Here is a 24,407-nt window from a genome sequence, read left to right as displayed (position 1 = left end):
CTATCAGTTAACTGTCATTTGCAAGGCAAAAATCTTTACAATGGCACTTAATAAGGCAGCATCCAATTACAATTTGCCAATCATTTACAAAGAGTTTAATTTTGAATTTTCTATTTGTTATATTTCCACACTATGCAGGTAAAGTGTCGACAAAACCTGATTTTTTATTTATCCATCTTATGCTAGAGTGATAACTAAATAAATTGGCTTCCAGAGTAAGCACAGAGCAACCATTAACTCTTCAGTAACAATGTTCATATAGAGGAAATGAATATATTAGACTAAGAAGCACCCTTTTAAATAGTTACAAATTGTTTCATCACTGGACATACCCATAAAATGATGGTCTTTGGAAATTCCCAAGGAAGTTATGGTTCCATGAGCTCGCAGTGAAAGAAAAGATGGAATCTCACGATTTAATTTCTTTGTTCTTAATTTACAATCTGTTTTTTGGAATAAACCCTTATGGGTCAGGTAGCTTAGTCTCAGAATGTCTGCAGTAGCTTTAAATCATGACAGCCACACTAAGGGAAATCAAGATACAGTCGTTAGTATTAACTGTCAGATTGGCCCCCAGCATTTATTTCTTCCTAAAAATCTTGCATATTGTCCAGCCATCAGATACCTCAGCTTATACAATATAAAAGTCTAGTGTAATTACATTTCTGTTATTAAAAATGTGTTACTCGTTTATATCAAATCTCCACCCAAAACCATATCCTGATTCTTCATCACTGGTTGCATTAAAATTCACTTTCAGAAGTAAAGTTCCTTAGTGAGCATAGAGACCACACAGGGAATCTGCTTCTTCTCACTGAAGCGTGGATCATCAGATTGTGATTCAAAATTGGTGGCGACCACATAGTTGACTCGTGTAAGGATCTGCATGATCTCAAGTTGTTTTCCATGCTCGTTTAGCACAGAGCACAGAGACTGCACAAACCAGGAGCCTCTTCCAGGATTCCTCCAGGAGTAATAACCTTACAGGAAAGACAGACAAGAAAGTACATGGGGTTATTTTTCCTCTTTTTTTTTTTCTTATTACCTTGAAGATATGAAACGTCAGAGAATATCTGAAGAATGGAATGGCAGAGAATTTGTAGTAATTTGTGTGAAAGACTGGGCAAACAGTGATAATGCACACACAGAAAGTTTAAATATTATCACTTGTGTCACATATCCCTATTTCATTAAAGAGGAGAATAATGTGTATTAGCTCTCCTAACCTCACACTACTAAAGTACTGATCTATATTTTTGCATTTGGGAAACTGCAAGAAGTAAGTTCATGTTTAACCAAATCCCTGCCTGTGGCAGGGAGGTTGGAACTAGATGATCTTACGGTCCTTTCCAACCTAAACTATTCTATGATTCTATGTTTTTCCTCTCTAAGTTTCATGCTGTAACTGGTCCTCCTCCTGCCTCAATCATGTATTCAACATACTCACTAAACCGGGACATGGAAGGGCAGGATTCCCAGAAAATTGTACTGCCTTCTCCATCTGTAATGTCTGTGTCTTCTAAACTTCTCAAATTGGGGCTTTCTCCTGTTTCCATGACAGTTAGTGTAAAAAGGGCTGCATACAACACACTGGCCCAGCATACACCAGGCCTTAGTGTTTTGTCCATCAACGTACAATGTGTTATCAATGAGGGTCAGTTTACTATCAAACCAATATGGGTGATAAGTTTTTAGTCTTCTATCCCCACCCTGACCCCCTTTTCTTTACCTGGCACTGTGGAATATGCAAACAGAAAATCTGCTTCTACTGGGATTTTGTATCTTGGATTGGCATCTGTTTCTAGAGTGTCATTTGCAGGTCCAGAGTCAGTTTGTATGCCTTCATCAAATTCAGAGCCTCTGCATGCCTGAAAGCAGTGAAGACAAAGAGAACTTGTCCAATAATGAGTAACGAGGTGTTATAAAGATGAGTATTAACAGTTTTTAATTTACATGGGTTTAAACAGTATTTTGCATGTATTAGAAGTAGAAATGAAATTCTGTGGGACGTCTTATTGTCCAGTGATAAAGTTACTAGCTTGCCCATTTTAAAATATACATTCCGTACAGTGAAGGGAGGGAATGGTGTTGCAGGCTGTGGATTTCAGTGGATTGTCACAGTGCCAAGTCAGCATTAGTTTATTATATAAGCTTATTATATATAATAGTCAGCAATTAACAAGTGTAATTAACAAGTAATTAACAAGTGTAATGTGTAACCATGTCCTGTCCTCAGCTCTGTCTGCACAAGAGGGAGTTTACCTTTCTGCTTTGAAGTTCATATATTACCAAGCACAAAGAGACACTATGTACAAAATTACAGTGACAATATACTCTTTACATCTGTGAATGTTGTATGTAAATTATCTTTTAAAAACAAACAAGTCTCCCATAGACAACTTCTCTCAACACAGTTTTTCGCACAACCTCCACTACAATTCACTAAGTTAACACGCATTTTAGAGCAAACAACCAGCATAGCATGTTTTCCCCACTGCAGCAGTAGGGTACTGTATTTACCTTAGGGCTATTACCTGAATGAAGAATAATTTGGGTTTGCCTACAAGGCTTTTACACTTGTCTCCTCTGAATAGCGCAGTCAAGCTCTTGATAGCCATGGGTCCATCAGTGCCATAGATGAGGCCTTCTTCTCCATGGCTTAGAAGGATACAGGCAAAACAAGCGGCATCACTGTGATTCTCCTCAGCAGCTACAAATCAAATACTTTTTAGCCAAAAGGAAGCAACATTCTAAATGAAAATTATATTTAGCAAACACATTTTTCTGAGACTAAATATACACTGGGCCTATGTAAAGTGGACAAAGATGCCGCAACCCACTTTTTAGTACAGTGATGTGTACCTTGAACACATGAATGTATCTTTCACTTGACTCTGAGTCTAGCCCACTGGAGTCAACAGGCCTCGACTCTTCATCTAATATGACATGGCTCTTCACCTAATACACAGGACAGATGCTTCTGATTCCTAATATGACAAGAAAACTGTATTTCTGAATTGATGTTGAAGGAAGAGGTGGGGAATTAAGCCTAATCCATTCAGAAACCAAATACAGAAAATTGCATGTAGTGGGGCCTAAGCAATCTGTTCTAATTTGACTTGCTTTGAGCAGGGGGTAGATTCAGTGACTTCCATATGTCTTTTCCACTCTAAATTATTCTATGATTGTAGTTTTTTACCTTGCTTCAGTAATTTTTCCATATCACCCCGGCTTCGGTCATTGTATGTGCAAACCTCAAAACCCAAGTTCCTAAAACTCTTAGCTAAATCTCCAGCATCTTTATCAGTGCCATTGCGTGTGCCCATTCCTGCCAGAAAACAAAGAATATGGTTGATTGCACATTACACAATTCAAAACTAATCACATGTTCAAAGGTAAATTTTTAGGTTTATAATGAATAAACTTGAACAGTGTCGTGGTGACATGATTTTAAAACAATCCTCCTAACAGCATTCTCAGCACCTAGAACAAACTGTGAGACTTGTTTTAATGCAAGGTTCAACGTTAACACGGATCTTATCCCGAAAAATGTTGGTCTGCCTCCAGCACCTTGCAACATTGGACCACTATGGATGGTTCTATCTCCTTTTGGTTATTAAGTGTAACTGAAAAACAGTGGAAGAGAGTCCCTGTGATACCCATCCAAAAGAAAGTGATGTAAATTCTTTGGAGTAAACATTTGATTTAGTGTGTCTGCGAAGAACTATAAGTTGACTATAACACAAGGATCTGTCTGCTTTGAAACTACATGGTCTGTAAAGTTAAATGCAGGAGTGTGAACAGAGCACAGCTACAGCTATTAGCTTTTGTAGCTTATAGCTGTAGCTCAGGGACAGAAGAGTTATAATATGGGCTGCAAATGCCAAAGTTCAAATTTTAACAATCGAGCCTGAAACTCTGGGACAAAGGTTTAGTTTGAAGTTGGTAGAGCAAGGTGACATGCTCTTTGAAACATGAGCTGCAAAGAGCTGCTCTACTGTAAGTGCTAAAGAACAGGAATAAATTGTAGGAACATCTATTTCTCAAAAAAGATAAATATAATCATTAAAATTCCATGTCCTAAAAATAAAATGCTTATTGATTCATGAAAGTACGAAAATTCTAAGGTCTGTAATGAGTATCTTCAAAAGAAGCACATTACCTGTTTTGTCTTCAAAATTTTTGTTGTTTATAATAATACATTTGCCAACTTTCTTGTAGTCCATATTATACTGGAATGTGGGTGTAACAATTCGGTACTGGTTACTGAGAGAGGACTTTGGCTGTTCTTCTTCTCCATTCTTCTTTTTTCTAGGTAAACCACATGAAATTACTGTTAGTGCCCAGTCACATGCGGTGTGCCTGTTTATCTTAATTCAAATCATCCAGGCAGCCTTACCCAATGTTTTTTCTTCTCTGATGTGTGTTTTCTTCCTTCATATTTCAAATTGAGGCACAAAGATCTTGTGATTTCTATGAAGTGACTATTGTATGCGGTTGGATTCTGATGATGGTAAAGTGACTCTAGAGTGAACTGCAGCCAACAATAACACATGCAGATCCTGACCCACAGATAAAACAAATACCTAAATATGAAGTCAGGCTGATGGTAGCCTTTTGCAAACTATGGTTCTGGACATATTTTACTTTTACTATAAATAATTCATGGAAGGACAGCCAGATCTCCCTTTATAACTATTCCAAATACAAGAAGATTACCTGAGGGAGTGGTAGGATTTGATTACTAAATCACCATCATCCCTAAGTTCTCTGAAGATAAGACAGAGCAGTAGGTATCTTCTACTGACAAAGGTTATAGATGTGGACAGACCATGTGTTAATTTGGTCTGCCAAACAGCAGCCTGATCCTATGCAAAAACTAAGCACATTTTAGTGTAATTATCAATACCTGAACCTTACTTAAAAACAAACAACAAACCCACAATAAACCAAAACAAGCTATAAATGTTCTCTGTTAATGACCGTGTACTGACCTTCCTGCTATGCGCACAAGTCTTAGATTGGATTAGAAAGAGATGCAAAGGATGCAAAGGGATAGCACAGATATTACTCACCAATTTATTTTAAACAAAGTATTAAGAACAAACCATTGCAGCCAGCATGCACATCTGAAGTATAAGTATGAGGAACTCAGCTGTACTTGCTTTTAGAGGTGGACTTTTTGGTCCAAGCAGGTGGCTTCAGATATTGGAAAGATCTCCTCAAGCAGAACTGAAGCCAGTAAGTGCCTTTAAAGGGTCTGATTCAACCTCAGAACTATGAACAAGCTTTGGAGCAAGCCCAGTTAGAAACAATGCTTAGAGAAGGCCAGAAGTTATCAGAACCTCTTGTATTTGGTCCGGCATCCTGCTTCCAATGGTATTTATTGCTGATGTCGAAGAGGAAAATATAACCTATTTTCACAGCACAAATAACTGTATAATACAGTTTGTTCTTAACAAAACTAGATTTTCCCCATAATCTCAATTAATTTAAGTACTTTCACTATTCCTACTCTTACATCTTTCTAAAGAATTACTAAGCTATTTGCTTCAATAATAGCCTGTAGACATGAGATTGCTGCCAATTGATTAAATGTTTTTAGTAATCTACTCTCTTACCTTCCTGATTTAACAATTGCTGTCTTTTAGCATAAGTGTCCCCTTTTTTATTACTAAAGGACAAACCTATTTGGAAACTATAACAAACCTTCTCTGGATGATTCATCATGTTTAAATGCTAATACAATTCAATTTTACAACAGCTTCTTCTTAGTTTTGAGTGTCATCATGTTCTGTTATAAAGGTCCAAATTAAATAGCTGCACCTGGCAGGCTTTCTCTATACTCTTTCTACATGTGACCATCCTAATGCCCTCTCCTCTCCTAGACTTCTCTTACAGACGACAAAACAAGATATTGAATTATATTTACTTGAGGATTTCATCTGATATTCTGGAAGTACATTTTTTTCCTGGCAAATTACAAGTATTGGTATTCTCTTTGCATACTGCTTCTTGAGGGCTCTGGGAGCAATAATTAAATATGCTTTGCCTCAAGAAAAGATTTTAACCTTTTTAAAGAATTACCCACAGCTGTATGATGTTAATATTACATTTGACTTTCAAAGAGATCTTGGATTCTTATTTTAGCCTAAAATTCCCCCTGGTCCTACATCACTTAGACAGCTCTTTGGCAAGGAGAGAAAAAGTAATTTCAGAACAACAAATAACCATTCAGGTCAATGAAGAGGCTAATTTCCTCAGTCCACACTGGAATCAGGTTTCTGCAGATTTATCTGGCTTCTGTGACTTCCCGAAAAAGCAGTATGACTAACAGTGGCTGTTACACACAATAGGATATTTTCAAGGGGATTGTACACAAATTTCTGTTTATGTCCAACCCATGAGCAGTTGTGAACACTTGGGACAGATCCACATAAGCTATACTGTATCGTGTTTGCACTGTCTGCTCTCCTAAAATGCTGGAAGTGATCTAATTCTAGACCAGAAATCACACAGCGACGTTACCCCACAAAACGCCTCACTGGAAATAGCAGCAGGGTTAAGGGTCATAATAATATAGTCACACAACTTCTCTGAAACCACCCACTTCTGAGTTCAATAGTTTGTGCTCATTCATGCAGAAATACTTGGGAGTTTAAGGGATGTGGCTATTACTGCTGGTACTCCCAAAGTACACAAATTAGATTCTACACAAAGTAGAAACTTTACCGCTCTCAATGTCAAGTGTCACAGACAACCCTCGTCAGTAGCACGCAGTCCCCACTCTTTTACAGAGGATAGTATGGTTTTGTTCTAATGATTCCTTCCAAGCTGAACAGGCTAACAAGATACTAAGCAAACACAGCAGGCTTTGTAGGGCTATGCCCATCATTTCTTTACTGGCAGACAACAAACAGTTCCAGAAATCTTTTGGTATCCAAACTGAATAAATAAGGAAGCAAAGGTTGTGGAGTATAAATATCCTGGGCCTGCAGTTCAGGGAGAAATTAGTTTTTGAAGATTCTGTTTTCTGCGCCAGCATGGAGTAATATGGGAATTGCCTGACTGCACTAAACTGATGGTATACGGGCCAACTCTTCAGTTTCAACAAGCTAAATAAGACCTTGTAATAATGACTACGAAAGTAATAAACACGTAATACACAGTCCTTAAGGGGAATGCCCTGTCAGTGACAGGTTGTTTTATGACTGAAGAAAATGCAGGAAGATTGCAGGAAGCCTCAAGCTTCCCAGATAAATTTTTGTTTTCTAAGCTTTGAACTAGACACATGCTAATATAGATGTTTACTGCTGTGGTTCTTGCTAACGCTTCTAATTGCTGTATTTTCTGACGGGGTTTTCACAGGCTAGCGACGTGCTGTTATAAAATGTTTTAAACTGTTTCCCCTCAGTTTTATTTCATTCTGCTTCTCTGACATCCAGTGTCTTTAATTTCCCTCTTTTGGGATTCAGACTTGTCCAGACTATGTAGAAATTTGAATTTTATGACTGTTTACTCTTTCTTTGCTTTTAATTACAACTGTGCTGCAATGACTCACTCCACTAGTGGTCACCGATTTTTCCCTGAGACAGAAATATTCGTCCTTTCAGTGCTCTCACATAACGTTCCCTGCCTCTGATCAAGAGTTCAGCAAAACTGAAACTCCACTCTGGCACCCTCAGAGCTTGCACATTTTCACCCTTAATGTGCCTCTAAATCCAGGCTTTAGGCTTGACAACAATCTGGGAATGGGATTTCATCAAGTCTAGACTCAATCGGTGTCAATCCTGGGAAATTCATTATCATCAACTTCTCATTTTTCAAATATGAAATTAAAACTACCCATACCATTTATCATTTTGTTATTGAACTTTTAAATAGTAAAGGCCAAATTTATTATCATCATGAGTGACTAAAATTCTGTCAAAGTCAACAGAGATACATCCACTTGCACCAGTAGCGAACTTGACTGTCTAAAGGACTGCTACTTACCACAACAAACTTTCTCTTCTGTCACTCTTTAAGTAAATTACGATTTCAGTATGTATGGATATCAAGATTTAAGGATAAAAATATCACTGGTAACATTTAACTACACCTAGAGATTATTTTCAATTGCAATTTTACTGAAAGCAGTGTCTCTTAAAAGCAGAGATTTCCCCTCCTTTGGCTTCCTTTCCACTGCAATCTTCCTGTATTTTCTTTGCTACTGTGTATTAGTATGACATACCAACAAAGTAAGAATCCATGTGCAGGAGAACGGCTTCCTTGAGCGTTGCAGTCTCTTATCATCTCTCCCACCTGCTATAGCCAGGCTCTTGGGCTCAGGTCTACCAGTCCTCCAGAGTAACAAAGTGTTTTCAGTGAAAACCAGATGCTTAACTTCAAGCGTAGTGTGATGTATTTCCATAGAGAAAGCCTTCACTTTCCATCACATCACATAATTAATGTCAGTTGTGTAGTCTGGTATTGCCTAATTTGTGCAAGGTGTAAAGGCCAGTGACAGTAAAAGACCCTTGTGCTCTAAGAAAGCTGGTCTGCTTTAACTATATGGACTCCCCTTGGAACAGTACCAGCATAACCCAAGGACAGTTCTCAAGAAAAGAGGGGATGAAAGGGAAACACTATGAAGAAAGTGCAATCCCGAGAGTAAAAACTGTTACCCGACTTCATTTACTAAACCTCAGCATTAACAATGATTAAAAAGAGGATGATAATAATTGACAGACAATAGAGCTCTTCTGAAAACATGAGCTGCTTCGCCTAGGAAGCAATGTGACACCAGCACACAGAAAGAAGAAACAGCTCTCACTGGAGAAGAAGTCACTTCAATAGCCTTACGGACAGAGGATTAGATGAATAAAGACAAGTTTCACAATCATTGCTTCCCAGTCAGAGGATAGGAAGAGTTTTCTGTTTCCTTTTTTCTCTGTTTATTCACTTTTCTAAGAGGAAATTAATGTGTTAATGCAAATGAACTCTAAAAATGGTATTATAGAGGGATATCCGGGCTTTGAAAACAGCTATAGTCCCTTTCTCTCCCAGGAAAGTTGGGGACTTTTGTTGCTGTACTGAAAAGTGTAAGCAGATTAAAAAATAAATCTACAATGATGATACTATTCAATTTAAGGAAGTTGACATTCAGAGGTACGTGGGAAAGATTAAACTAGTTACGTTCATTTCTATTCAAAGTACACACCCACACACGAGAACTCTGTCTTACTCTTTCTCTATGAACTTCAGTAGGTTTGGGCTTTACTTGATAGGAAATATCACAAAACGCTGTGATAGTTTTTTACTCTGTCATGCTTCTTTAATACATTGTACAATTATATATCAGTTTTGAATGACTGACAACAGGTTTCTGTTAAAATTTGCCTTAAAAAACATGCTACCTATACAGAACACATCATCTCAGGATCCTTTCTGAAGTCCCCATGCTTTTTAGCATCTTCTCAGGTAATCCATCAACATCTACCAGAACTTTCATACACTTCACTTTGTGGGATGCTATATATCTTAAAAATGCAATGCTTTTTATTCCATTACAAACAACTGAGATGTTTCCCGCGTGGCTTTTATATTTGGGGACCTCTTTAAAAGCTTCATTTGAATAAATTCCCCACTGAATTACAATACTGTGGAATAAGTGAACATAATACATTAGTTTTAAGACCTCTAAAGAAACTTATGTAGCCTATATTGCTGATTTAATGTGATGCAGTTTGCATGGCTCTATGCTGCTATTTCTGTCTGAAACCCCCTCACTTCCATTACTGCATGCACAGTATAAATTATGTTTGAGACTACTGCTCATCACAAGTGCTATGTTTTGCTCTCCTGAGGAAAATTCCTGGATTGAATTTATTTTTTTTTAAATAGCTAGTTAAAGGATACACAGGAAACAATGAAAATGCAAAGAGAATTGTGTTTGAATTCACAAAGCATCACCCAACTATGTGTAGTATAACTGACTGTGCCAGAGACCAGTTCAGAGTTATTCTTCCAAAAGAAATGAACAAGAAACAGAACTCATAAATTAGACAAATCAAGGTTCAATATTTTGTTCTATGTTTCTATCTTCAACTCGGTAATTAGCGGTCTATTCATATAGCTGATGCTTTCTGATGATCATACATTAATATGTCTTACTCCTGCATAACCCTGTCTTCAAACTGCCAGCTTTAATACTTTCATCCAGTCTAATTTCACCATATTTAGTACACCTCTAATTACTGTACACTCTCCCCTCTTTGAATTTTTTTCTCTTGAAACCTATTGGCAATAACAAGCTAAAGACACTTATAAAACATGACTAGAGCTTTTTAGATCTTAAGTTCTTTAAGGCAGACTCTTTGTTCTTTGTCAGATCCGTTTTGGTAGAGTGTCACACAGATTTAGAGCTGCATGCAAATAATAGATTATCCTGTTGCCTCTTCCCATTAATATTGCATCATGTTGGCAGAGCAGCAACATTTCTGGACAAGAAGAATGTGTTACTACTTGAATAGTCTTTTATAAAAATGAATATTCCTTTACTGTTAAAAATCAGAAAGCATAAATTACACTGGATAAGTACTAACCATAAAGGCTAGACCAAACAGAATCATAGAATGGTTTGGGTTGGAAGGGACCTTAAAGCTCATCCAGTCCCAACCCCCTGCCACAGGCAGGGACACCTTCCACTAGAGCAGGTTGCTCCAAGCCCCTGTGTCCAACCTGGCCTTGAACACTGCCAGGGATGGGGCAGCCACAGCTTCTCTGGGCACCCTGTGCCAGCGCCTCAGCACCCTCATAGTAAAGAATTTCTTCCTCGTATCTCATTTAAATCTCCCCTTTGTCAGTTTAAAGCCATTCCTCCTCATCCTATCCCTACATGCCCTTGTAAGAAAGTCCCTCTCAGGCTCTGCTGCAGGCCCCCTTTAGGCGTTGGAACTAATCCAACAACCCTCTCCAGGCAGAGATTTTACCTTGATTGGGATGAGTTACCATCAAGCACCTTTTGTTAGGAGGAAATAAGGGCACACCTGTCCCACTGGTACAACCCCAGCTGGCATGGGTCAAATTTAAGCACTGTGGAAGCCATGACTGCAAGAATTGATCTTTGTAAGCTGTAATACAAATGCCTGGCGTGGAGAAAGAGAGGAGTTTTGGGTCTGGGTGGAGTTGGTTTTGTTCTCTTTGTTTTGTTTTTTTGAAGTGGGTAGAATTAGTTGAACTCCATTGGAATCCACAATAAGCAATGTCCCACTTGGAGAGACAGCAGCATTTTGGAAATGTAAGATGTGATGTGGGACCATGTGATGTGTATTGGTTGCTAATTAATCAATCTGGAGCAGAGTTTTAAAAGGTGGTTTGAAGCTGTAGAAGCCTGAATGCATGATCTATATCCATCCTTTTCATCTGTGCTGCCTTACAGAACTATGGTTTAATGCATATGCAATGTTTGCATGAAACCTGCTGCACCCTACCTGCTAATTAATGCACATAAATAGACTGTGATTGGTTTGGACCATGGAGTAAGAGGCTAGTTTTCTGCCACAGTCCCCTGGAGAGTATCAACAGCAAAACAAGTGAATATTCCTGAGCATGTCCTTAGGTTGCATGTGGGAGAAAGTGGAGGAGAAATGTTGGTTATCCTTCACTTTTTTATGTGAGTTGCTCTTCCAACAATTCAAGAGACCCTGGATCTTTCTGAGATGGAATGCATGCCACATGCTGTATGAATTTTATGTTTGCCTTTATATATTGGTGAATCTCATGTTAGTCTTGCATTTAGTGTTACATATCTGTAGCTAATATTCTAACCTTAAATAGGATACATCAAGGTTAACTAAACTCCTTATCTTCATATTATATTGGAAAAAAACAGTTCCACTTTCATAATTTCCAGAAAAGAAATCTCTTTTCCTCACCACTGTCCTTAAACCTGCATATCTTTAAACTTGAGTGTCTCACACAACTATCTGTTATAGCATGGTCACCAAACTAGACAGAACAGATTCCCATAGGCATTGGTGTACAGGCCCTTGGGCTACTCTCAATCTTCATCTATGTTTTCTTTTCTGACATCAGCATAAACTGACCTTTGGCCTCACTAGGAAATCACACAGAAGGAAAGCCACGCTATGAAAGTGCTTGCTTTATCCCCAGCTGTTGACTCCAGGCCTCACGGTCTTTAGGTTCATCTAAAGACAAACTGAAGCGCACTGAGGTTGGCCTCCTGGCATTCAGAGTTCCCAGTAACTAACAGAACAGGCTGGAGCACAACGCTGGCTGATGGTCACCAGCGGAGCAAAGAGGGTGCCAGGCTTGGAGCCACACGGGCAGATTCTGCTGTCTGTTCTTTTCCTAAGCATATTTGCCAGATCCTGAGTTCTACCCTGTCAGTTAAATATAATTGTGAACCAAAAAATTAAACACTATCCCTCACAATCTTTTTTTAAACAAAGGTTACTTGGGATTCCAAAGCACATGCCAGTAGAGAAACTTAAAACCAGCTTAATAGTTGAAGGGAAAAGCTCCTCAGGAAAAAGGGACAATACTAATTATGTAGGAGGAAGTTCAAGTAAATACTGCATGCTTTCACTTTCCCTATTGAAAGTATCAGCAAATAACTGCTGACTTTGATAGACTAGCACAAACAAAATATCTGGTCCTTTGAAGGCTATTTTTAAATATGCCCCAAATAAATGCCAAAAGAAAATGTTTAAAAAAATTCTAATATTAAAGTCAGAATCTTTTCAACATAATAGAAAGTGTTCATTTAGAAGAGAGAAGAAAAGTGGTCCTACAAAACTGAACATAAAAGTCCCCCCAAAAGCATCTAAACATGATTTCACCTATACTGCTAACTATGGCAAGGAGATGTCTTGCACAAAAGGCATGAAAACTGACAGCTGCAGTTTAGAACAGCAAACATAAACAGCACAATACATAAACCCCAAAAACACTGGAACACTAAAACACAAACCCAGTCAAAGGGTACTATATTTCTGTTCCCTCTAATAAACTTGTTTTGTCTGTTTGAAGTAATTTTAAATTATAGTGAAACATGCCAAACTGAGAATATTGGAGTCTAAAGTTCATATTCATCAATGACACAAAGTCTATGCAACCCTTGCATCTTCACATACTACTCTGTTGAAGTGCCTAAGCCTTGAAAGTCTTTTTTTGGGAAGGGGTGGCATAAAGAGAAATGGCAAGTGTGCTTGCTCAAACACCACAGCCCTGAAGGAACGCACCCTGCTTTCAGCCTGAGAGCAGCCATACTAAAAGCACCAGAACTAGTCAGGCAGTAAAGTAATTCCTGTTTGCACTGTTCTCAAGATCAGGGCCATAATAATTATTTAGCCTTCAGCTTCTTTTTGAGCTGCCAATTAGCTCGTGGCTTCTCAGGACATCTTTGGAATTAGATATTCTGCTCCTTAAATGAAGCCAGTTTAAAAGTCACCAAAGGCAAAGCCTTTTGCCTGAATGACCCTGAAACTAGGAAGCTAATGGAGACTGTACCTCTTGTTTCTTTGGAAACCCAGGTTCCAAGGCCTCTTTATAGCTTTAAACATACGAATTTTGAAAAGAAAATATTGTTGTAGCAGTCTTGAAAGAAAGGAGTTAGGTAAACAGTGTGATTATTTCCTTGGACTTTTAAAGATAATAATGGAGCTGTGAGGGATCTAAGCTATCATTAACAAATTCTTTGCCCAAGACATGACTGAGTTCATTCATCCAATAAAACAGTATCATATTAAAAGTTTACTTTTGTTCTTACTATGACAAACACAGCAGTACTGTTACAGATTTTGTAGAAAACTTGCAAATTAAAATGCTTTATTTTTTTTTTAAGTAATCCTGGCATTTTCCTACATTTCCTGTAGCATGCTGCATTACCTCCAGCAATAGAACACAAGCTATAAAAGTATTTACTAAAGTATAGCTCAATTAACTTGATGAACAAGTTAACTAAAAAAACCAAAATGCTCAGCTGGGGGGATATGTTCTCTTATCCACTATGAGCCACTTACTTGTGCTCAAGATGGAGACCTGAGTGTGAATCCTGCTTCTGGTATTGAATAGCTTTGGCAAAGTAACTCCGTATCTCTTGGTCTTAGCTTATCCATTACAAAATGGAGCCTAAGCAAACTTCTTTTATAAAACACTTGCAGATCTCATGGCTTCTTTCCAGGGGGGATAGTAGTGTACAGTAAACTAGAGAATGAATTTAAAATCCACTGTTTTGTATGTACATACTATGTTTACATCCAGAGCATGTGAGGTAGCTTACTGCCATCTGCCTCCTGGAAAGAAATGGTCGAAACAAAGGCATTCTTATTGTTTGCTATAGAGATTTACAGCGGATCTCAGTCCAGACACAAATTCCTATCTTTGGTTACTGCATATTAGCTTCCCTGAGGAGATAAAACTGTTTGTGCCTGCACACGACTAATGTCAACTGCAAAAATGACAGGGTAGCAGGCCACAGAATACACATTTCCCGAAAATATATTATAGCCCTAAAGGCCTTTCGGACCTTGGCTTAACAGCCAAGGTATCACAGATTATCATTCTGCAGTTATTCACCTGCACTATAGCAATGGCTATCAGTATGTCCCTTTGAAACCACAATCTAAAGTGTATTAGCTTGAATTGCAATAAGGCTTCACCTACCACAAAGCTTCACAACTGCAACAGTCTCGGAGATGAACAAAACCAACTAGTGAGCTGCAACATGCTAACTGCAGCAACTGACTCACCCAAGCATGAGCCCACTTTCCATTTGATCTCTTGCAAAGCAAGTCACAAACCCTTATTCAGTAGTTTCTACAAACCTGCAGCTTCTGTTTAATCTGCAGAACATCTTTTAGATTTACACTCAACCTTCTTTTAAAAGATCCATGTATGGATCTATTGGATCCATCTATGAATTCTTTGCTTACAAAAAGCGCCTCCTATCTTCTGATTTTCCATCACCTACATATTTGTATAATATACTACATATTTGTACTACATACAATAATAGCAAATTATCTTTCAACTTTATTTAGAGAAACTAAATGCATTTTAAATCCCTTATTATAAGATATGTTTCAGACCTTGAGCTACTCTTACTTTTTTGTCTCGTTTTAGTTTCAGACCCTTCTCCAGTTAGGAGGGAGAATCTTCTCTAAGAACTTGGAAAATGAATAAACCCAGTCCAGGACAACCGGAAACTCACTCTGTAATGAAAAGAGTGGAGCTGTTTGAAAGAGCAAGTTTCAGACTACAATATCTGACATAGTTTGCATATTTTATATATCTTTGGAGTTCTGATTGTTACATCTGTCTTCTTCTTTTAACTATGTGTAAGCGATGGCCTCAACATAATTCAAATCAAAACCATGGCTGCAATTTTATTTATTATATACAAATGAAGCAGAGGAAGCGCACTGGGGCTGAGCCAGCTATGTTTTGTAAACAGAGTTTCAACACAGACTATCACATCTAATATTGTCCACATTTTGCAACAGTTAAAGAAACAGGCAGCAGTATCCTAGTCTTTGTGCACATAATATTTTAAGTATCATTTACAGCCTACATGACAATTTTGAGGTGTGACACCTGCAGCAGAGGGGACGAAACCAGAAAAGTTCTAAATTCTCAACCATCAATTTGTAATTCATCTTCAGCTTCTCAATTAGCTACATGGTATTTTCTGCGCAGGCCTCACAATATTGTATGTGAGATAATATTCAAACAACATTGAAAAGGTAAAAGTTTACAAATAAAGCATACTGCTTGCTGAAAGGCTTTCTCCTTATTTCTAGAAAACCTGCACGTACATACCTTCCATGGGTGTTCTGGAAACTGAAATCCTACGTAGTATAATGAGCATAGGCAACTGCCAGTTATATGGGGGAGGAGGGAGATGAGGGGGAAGAAAAAGTGAAGCCTCTCATCTATCATAGGTACTAAGAGCAATCAACAGATATATAGATGGCTATATGGATTGCTTGGAAAATGACAAAAAAAACCCCAACCCTCCCCTCCCAAATCCTATTTCTCAGAGAACACTCTGGCCAGGATTAGCAGTTGCAAAATGCCACTACAGTTATAATTAGCTTGATATAAACACTGACACTGAACTCTTTTAGGGTATTCATTCATGAGCTTTCCAAACAGGTGGCAGAGAAGGAAGGAGATCAGTAACATTCTACAGTACCTTGGCTCATCATCAAATGGTACTCCACACTGCATCTGCAAACAGCTTCAGCTTGTCCTCAAGAGCAAGTCTGATCTTCTGTACTAATGCTAGGAGCCCACCATGCTCAGGGTTACATTGGAGAGAGAAACAGGATGGATGCTCTCTGTGTTCAGGCCCAAGCATTCGCATGTGTCAGCAGTGGGTCACGCTGGACTTTTCTATGGGGCTATTCAAACCCTCACAGCCATCACCCTGCAAGCTGAGGTCATGCAGGCCTCATCTACCTTTGCTGACAAGTGTAAAACACACTCCCATTGCTCTGATTCTGTCACTGTTCCTATGTCAGAGCGTAGGAAAATAACAGCAGACTTCACTTTGTAGTACGTCTGCCTTCCTTCTCTCAAAACCTGATCCACCATTACTATGATATTAACAGAATGAATATTTCTGCTGCAAAATTAACATGCACAGTTTACAAAACCTCTTTGTATTCTGATTCACAGCTCTATAGCCTATGTATTTACCGTTAAAACAGGTTTGGTTTATTCTAAAGTCAGCTTAATTTGGTTTTGAATCTTTTGAAAGCTTAAAAATGACACTACGTAATAGCTTTCCTCCAAATTTTGTATGATGACAGCCCAGAGTTTGCTGCAATGTGGGAAATTAATTTCTACACTAAAAAGAAATTAGGATACTTGACTCACTGTTTTGATTGCTACAGATACAGTTCATGGATAACCCAGTGTTTGCTGTGCTTCACGAGATAAAAGTCTCTAAGGAGACGGGAAACAAACATTGACTGTGAATTAGTGAGTTCTTACACTTTAGAGACTTGGGAATTTTCTATGTGGCACATCCAGTAAATGTTCCAGGGAAAGTACAAGCCCTGACCGTGGTTTTCACTAATTAATACTCCTGCAGTGTTCTCCAGAAGCTGAGTTCCAGATCTAACAAATAATCAAACCAATTTCCCCAAGTTGAGTCTGTTTTGCCCAAGACAGTAACTGGTGAGTAATCTCTCTGTTTCCTTATCTGAACCCACAGGCCTTTTGTTGTACTTTTTTCTCCCTGTCCAGGTGAGGAGGGGAGTGACAGAGCAGCTTTGGTGGGTACCTGGCATCCAGGCTCAGTGTTTTCAAACAGCCTAAAAAAGACCAAATGGATAACTTGGGAAAACATGTGCATCTTCATCACTGTGAAATTGTTCTTCATAAAGTTCTACCTGCAAAGCAGCTTCTTACAAATAAAATAAAAATAAGCTGTTGCTAATCAGAAGTGGATGAGAACTCTCAGCCCAAAAGACAGAACAACAGAAGAGCAAAGCTGAAACAGCTTTGGTAACATCTGTGCTCCTCCACTTTGATGCCCTGTAACCCACAAAAATATCATACAAATAAAAAGAAACGTCTGTATCTATAAATCTTTATGACCTGAATGCTAGTTTACAAACCTGGTAGGTATCATAACTGTTGAACTATCGTAACTATTGCACTACAGAAGGCAAGATGCACACTGATGTTTCCAGCAAGCTTTCAAATCCATTAAAATGAAATGTCTCAAACTTTATAGTGGCCTGAGCTGGCAGAAATAAATACTTTAGAGACATTTTGGGTTTGCAGTGTTAAACAGCTGAAGTACTCTTGGTGACTATATGTCAGTGTACCCTACACGCTTCTCAAATTCCTTAGTGGGATTTTCTTAAGATATATTTCATGTTTCTGCATTAAGGGCACTACAGAATCAGACAGTTTCAATTGTAACTAGGTATTTGTAAGAATTCCTAAATATATATTTAAACTATGTTTTCTGCTTCCAGATGAGAAGCGGAATATTGCCCATAAAACAGAACAGTAGGGCTGGAGTAGGTAAAAGTAACCAGAGGACAAATGGTTCTATACAATTACGTTAGAATAAAATTGGTACCTAGACACTACTAATAACCACGCTCTTCTGCATTATGCTTCTTCACTGAAGCCCACAAATAGTCATGGCTGTTGACAGCACAAGCATGAGTCTACACTGCGAATTTTCAGATGCAGCTTTGAAAAAAAAGAAAATGCAGCTTGCATTAGGAAATCTTTGCTCTACTTAATACAGTGGAACCACAATTTTATTCTGTTTCATGTTACATTATGTTTTCTGGATGCTAAAATAGGTTTGCTGCTATCAATCCCCAATAAAAACCAAAAGACACCAACTGAAGATATTAAATCATTCTGTGGAGAAGTGTGAGACTATTTTTAAAGCCTTGAAAGCACGACAGGAGCACAGAGAGCATAGAAAAGAAAAAATTCTATGGGAAAAATTCTATTTGTTTTGATCACAGAGAGACTTAAAATACATGTTTGAAATCCTCAGCTCAATCTTTATTTAACCACGTTTCGAAATTTGGTTGTGCACAAGGTTGCCACAATGTATCCTGCTTTCTTAAACAGAACTTTTCGCTCAACTGCAACTCTCCCGAATTTCTGCCCATGTTTTCTTTTTTTGCAATAAACAAAATTGATACCCTCCTGCCATCTAGTGGCTACAAACCCCCCGAACCAAGCATCACTGGCATATGTTCATTCAAAACTTACTTCTTTCAACTCTGTTCCCCACCAACACTAACTAAATATTAGCACTTTTTCAAAGAAAAGGAAATACGTGTAAGTAATTCCCCTTAACTGTGGTGCAGCCAGAAGAACCTGCCCACTCCACGGCTTATTCTTAGCCTCGTGGCCTCCATGCTAAAGCAGGCTCACCCTCAGAGGGAAGTGTGCTGCAGTGAGTAAGATTTTCACTTATTTCTACTTACTGCTCTTGCAAGATAAATCTCCAGTCACAGCCAGAGAATGGTAATTCACCATTTCAAAGCCATGCAGAAAGACCAGCAGTTTCCACTAGCTTCCAATTCCAAGCTGTGAAGCTAGTGGAAAATGCTGGTCTTTCTGCAAGGCTTTGAATTTAGTTTCTCACGGCTCTGGGGTTTTTTAAATACAAAACCTAAGTTGAATCTTCTCAATTACCTCTTATTTAATCTGAACAATTTTTTTACTTCTAAAGAAAAATTTATCTTCAAGGAGTTCCCAAAAGATGAATGCCTCAAACTGATGCACAGCCAAACTATTTGGAAAATTTCTTATAGAAAAAAAAGTCATCGAAATGCTGATTATTGCCTTTCCTTCAGTAATGATTAACTTTGAGTTGCATAATTTAATAATAGTATTAGTGTATCACTGCTTATAAAGAAGACCAATTCATTTATTAAAACACATTTTATAAAGTTTAAAAGAATCCTTTGAAAAATGTTTGGCAAGATTTAAAACCAAATGTACGTTATCTATTTTGCATGATACGATTCTGTTAAAATTAATAACAGACACGCACATCACGAAACATATTTGAGGAATGACAAAATGAAACAAAGTAAAGTGACTTGCTTAACAGCACATCAAAAGTCTTCTAAGACTAAAGCATCTTCACTTCTCACAGATTTGTTACCCCTATTAGACTCATATAATAAGCAGCAAAAATGAAATTATATTCTCCATGTACTTTCTCTGAATCATACTGTTTACATGAACGTGAATGTCCAATAGCGATAAAAATCAAAACCTCTCTATAAATACAATAGTCTTTGTAGTAAACACCTCTAATAAAATCTCTCTAAATCCATGAAGTTCACAGTGTTAAGCAGCAATTTCTTAGAATCATAGAGTCATAGAATGGTTTGGGTTGGAAAGGACCTTAAAGACCATCTCGTTTCAATCCCCTGCCATGGGCAGGGACACCTTCCACTAGACCAGGTTGCTCAAAGCCCCATCCAGCCTGGCCTTGAACACTGCTGGGGATGGGGCATTTCCTGACATTCAACAGTGTTTGTAAATTCTGCCTGTTCATTCTTCATCTTTTGCATTTTTCAGTCACATTTATCCAGTGTTTTCAGAGTACAGACAAGCAGTACATTGTTCTTGCTTTCTATACATTTAATGAAAATAAGCTTATACTTCCATGAGACGACTATGTTTTAAAATGAAAGGCTTTTTAATTTATTCTATAATGGGTTACATCTCTAGACTCCGTGAAGCTTCTTTGTGCTACAACCTAGATGGCACATCCAGGCTTTAAACTAACTTAAATAGTCAGCAGGGAATTCCAATGATGCAGGAGATTAGCTGAGCTGAATGCAGTAAAATAGATAATTAATGGCATACTTAATTCCCAGCTCCACCAAAGGGCAATGTTTAAGATGAGGGACTATAATTGATGCTAAATGAACTTAGTGATCTCTTGACTACCAAATAAAGCTTATGAGAGATGCTATAGAGAGATTCTTTAAGGTACAGACCTACACGTTAAACCTACACAGTATAAACCATCTCCCTATCTAAACCACCGTTGACACTGCGGACGTGGCAAACTGAACACCAAAATCCCATTAGAAGGGTAGTATGACAGCTGATACAATAACAGGAATAAATGTAGTAACTTACTTTGCAAAAAGTGAGAATCTGCTACTTCTGTCTGGCCTTGCATCAACTACATCTTCACGATCTTCATCACCTCGCTCTTGAGTAGAGCGGTCAACATGCTGATTCCCTGACATCTGCACATAAAAGTACAAGAATGTTAAGTGTCCCTCGATAAATACTATCATTTTAGAAATACTTCTATAAACCAAACAGTTGAACCAGATACACTGAGGTTGTTAGTCAATTATACTGTATACTTCATCGAGTAAAATTGGCTATAGATTTCTGGCCCTGTATTAACATGACATTGCACATGCCTAGCTGTCTGTTTGCGGTTACCAAAAGTGACTTCTCTCATACATACCACTCTCAAAAATGCAGGTAAGAACAAAAGTAAAAATGATTTTATGGTAAAAGATCTTACGACTAACTCCCAGAAAATTTTTTATGGTCTGGGAAGAAGTATGTTGGGAAGAAAGCAAGGACAACTAACATCAAAATAGTCATAACTGCAATCCTACCCAGTACTAAGACACCCAGAAAGCTCCTGTTGTTTCATTTGCACACAGTCAAATGTGTGTAAGAGAAAAAGCCCTATACTATCTTCTATGGATAGAATCTTAGGTTTTCATTTCTCTCTTTTGTCTATATAAACACTAAATGATTAGTTAATACATGTGTAGAGCTGTTAGGGGAAAAACAAGTTATGAAGCGTTTCTTGGAAATTAAAAGGTATTTTCATTGCATAAAGCATTCTTACACAACTTGCTGTATTTCAAGCAGTTGGGACTTTTTGACTGTTACTCCAGTGTAACCTTGGAACATCTTCACTTATCTCAAAAGCAACACAGGGCACTGCTAAACAAGGCTAAGCTGGCCTAATGACTTCTTCCTGATGAAAAAAGTCTGTTTCCTCTCTTCCATGTACTGAGTTGCCCAGTAAGAAAGTTTATTTAGACACTGATCCAGCAGAGAACTACAAGAAAAAAGGAGTCACTTTTTCTGATGGAGGCAATAATCTGCACTAGCTCAGCACAGGGTTAGAAGGCAGCGTAGGACCCCATGCACATAGTGGGATGTGCTGAGCCACTTTGTCCAACTCCAGCTCCATGCTTCACGAGGAAAAGCAGCAGCAATTCCTGCCTCTTCCCCATACTTAGGCAGACTAAAGTTGCTTTTATAATCTATTTACTCAGAAGAGTTTACATCTAGCTTGAAAACCACCCCACTGACCCTGCCAGGCCCAGCGGCTACATGGCTGCCAGCACCATCCCAGCCAGGATCTGGGACATTAATGGAGGCTCCTAACAGCAGTTCCCAAAACCTAGCATCTAGATTCAGCTTTGTCAAACCAATGCATTTTTTAATCATCTTTTAAAACATAAAAACCAAGGAGCACACAGACCGCAGGTGGGCAGTGAGGCAGCCGAGGAGGAGCAAGGTGGCTGCCCCAGGAGTGCAGCCCCACACCAGGGCAGGCGAGTGGAGGAAACCAGCTCCTCCAACTACCAACTACACAAGTCCCAATCCCACCGCGGGTGCTCCTGCCCTCTCTCAGGAAACGGCGGTGGAGCCAGCGCGGCCACCTTAAGTGCCCAAGCGTGCGGTGCTGCGGGAGAGCCCCTTCTTTCCACCCCCTGCCCCTGGGCGCCAGAGCGGAGCAGGGAGCAGCGGGCCGGGCCCCGGGGCTGGGCAGGAGGGGACAGGCCGGGCCGGGGGCGCAGGAGAGCGGAGCGGGGTGCCTTAGGCGAGCAGGGAGCGCAGCCGGGGGGTCGCGGAGGGGCAGACGGCTGGGAAGGGGCCGGGGCTTGCCTTGGTGCGGCGGTCCGGCGAGGCAGAAGGGAATCGAAAGCGCCGCGATGATGCCCCGCCCGCCGGCAGCTGGGGCGGGTTCCGCCGGCCCGGGCCTGCCCCGGCGGGGCCGCGTCTTCCGTCCGCTGCGGCGGGGCTGCGGGCCGGCCCCCGGGGCGGTGGGGACCTGGGCTCGGGCTCGGCCGGGCGGCGGTGGGGAGGGTGCACAGCCGCCCGCTCTCTCCCCAGCCGGCTGCCTCCGGCCCTCCTCGCTCTGCTGATAATGACGGCTTCATCACAGCAGAAAGGAAATTACCTCTTTCTAATGGCTGTGCTGTGTCACACCTCCGTGAAAGAAGAGCCTTAAGTTTCATGGTGACACGAGATTGTCTAGATCTAAGGAAATTTTTTCCCTTCTATAAACTTCTGTGGCATTTCCTTATCTTTCCAATTATTCAGTGTGTTGCATCTCTGCTAATTACGATCTCCTACTGCGTAGCCGTTGCATCAGGCCCAGCAGTCCAGTACATGGGCTGAAGATTGGCACAGTCTTGCTAATTACTTCTGGATGTGGGCTCCAGTCCTGCAAAATCATACACCTACCCAGCAGTGCGTGGTGTTTAACATTCACTACCTGAAGAGATTTACATCAAAGCGACATTTTCCAGTGTAACTGCCTCATAATTGGCACAAAACACGCATGGTAACAAACAGCCTTTTGCTTCACGACAGGTCACTGCTCCGATGCGATGGAGGAGCGTCTGAGCGGCGTGGTGGCTCTTACTGTGTGTTTGCATGCTGGGGATGGTCTCTGCTTCATGGGGTTATGCCTGTAGCTCCTAGTTGGAGATATAGGCAAAGTTTTTGTCTGAAAATCAAACTAACAAAAAAATCCCATGGTTCCTCTCGTGCCGCCTGTTAGCTGCTGCTTTTCAAGAAGACAAATTCCAAATCCATTATGGATCATTATGGGCAACAGAGACACTAGAAATATATAGATCTTCAAGTAAATGTGTGGAGAGGAGAGGAGGGAGACCACCATCACCAGCGAGGACTGGGAGTGCCACCTGAACTTCAGAACATCTAAATGTGCTTTCCTGACGATGCGTATGGGGGGTTACCTAGGAAATCCAGAAGCTATTTGCCAGCTGTGACCTTCTATATCGTGATGAAAATGTTTATCCATTGCCATCTGGCCCCCACAGCTGAATTAGCTGACCTAGAAATGGCTTTTTTCCAGAAGTCATTGTATTCCTATTGAAAAAGTGGTATTGTACCTGCTAATGCTAGCCAATTTTTGAGAGTTTACTAGTCGAATTGTGCATGGGGAATTTCTTACTCAAACTGTTGATGAGCCCCTGTTTCTATTTGCTTTTCACGAGGGTTGCTGGCATTCACAAAGGAAGGTTGATTCCTCAGTGTGCTGCAGTAGCTTCTTAACTACGTGCTACATTAAACAACTGTAATGCAGTATAAGGTGCTAGATCTTTCAGAAAACCTTGCTTGTTTTCAGTGATGAGAAAGGGAGAAATTAAAAGGATAGTAGAAGGAAGTATCTTGCTTCAGGGCATAGAGTGATTGCTACCTAGGGAAGGGTCAGGAAGGAAAAAATTTCTCATGTATAATACTGAACAGCTGGCTGTGTGCATTACTGGGCAGGGGGAAGAACCAGCAATGTGATACCTACAGCATCAGCATTCCTTTTCTTACCCCTGGAGACTCACTCTACTCCCTAAAAACATTAATAATGAAGCCTTTGACTGGATATTTGCATTGTAGAAAATAAGTGTTTAACTACCACCTAAGCAGCTGCAGGATGACAATGGAGTGTGCCTTTGGGAAATTGGAAGGTAGAAGGCAGGTACAAACTAGAAGGCTTGAGGCAACTAAATAGTACCTGTCTGGAATAATAACTGTGTGCTGTGTTCTGCACAACACCTGTGAAAACAAGGATGGGGCTTTGCTGAGACCTGGGAGTC

The 24,407-nt window shown here is 39.6% G+C and overlaps 1 protein-coding gene across 1 annotated transcript; it reads right to left on the bottom strand.

The window, feature by feature from the left end:
• Nucleotides 1–688: 688 nt before the first annotated feature.
• CASP7 (caspase 7) lies at nucleotides 689–22,654 on the bottom strand. The gene is made up of 7 exons (XM_030488394.1): nucleotides 22,450–22,654; nucleotides 20,659–20,771; nucleotides 4,163–4,311; nucleotides 3,200–3,328; nucleotides 2,535–2,710; nucleotides 1,730–1,868; nucleotides 689–980 (listed from the first exon to the last, which is right to left on the bottom strand). Exons 2-7 carry the CDS (start codon nucleotides 20,769–20,771, stop codon nucleotides 757–759), a joined length of 930 nt encoding a protein of 309 aa, XP_030344254.1. The 5' UTR covers nucleotides 22,450–22,654; the 3' UTR covers nucleotides 689–756.
• Between the last annotated feature and the right edge of the window lie 1,753 nt (nucleotides 22,655–24,407).

The sequence above is a fragment of the Strigops habroptila genome, chromosome 5 (assembly GCF_004027225.2).
Source record: "Strigops habroptila isolate Jane chromosome 5, bStrHab1.2.pri, whole genome shotgun sequence".
Taxonomy (NCBI): domain Eukaryota; kingdom Metazoa; phylum Chordata; class Aves; order Psittaciformes; family Psittacidae; genus Strigops; species Strigops habroptila.
Note: the sequence above shows the minus strand (reverse complement) of the source record. Positions and strands in the feature narration are given on the sequence as shown.

Bases quoted from the DNA above. Each gene is read 5' to 3' on its own strand.
- CASP7 (XM_030488394.1), bottom strand. From the start codon at position 20,771: ATGTCAGGGAATCAGCATGTTGACCGCTCTACTCAAGAGCGAGGTGAT. The intron at 2,711-3,199 runs GTAAAAAACTAC...TTTGATTTGTAG, and splicing joins GGAAAAATTACTGAAGCAAG to CTGCTGAGGAGAATCACAGT. The intron at 1,869-2,534 runs GTAATAGCCCTA...CACTGCTTTCAG, and splicing joins CCAAATTATTCTTCATTCAG to GCATGCAGAGGCTCTGAATT.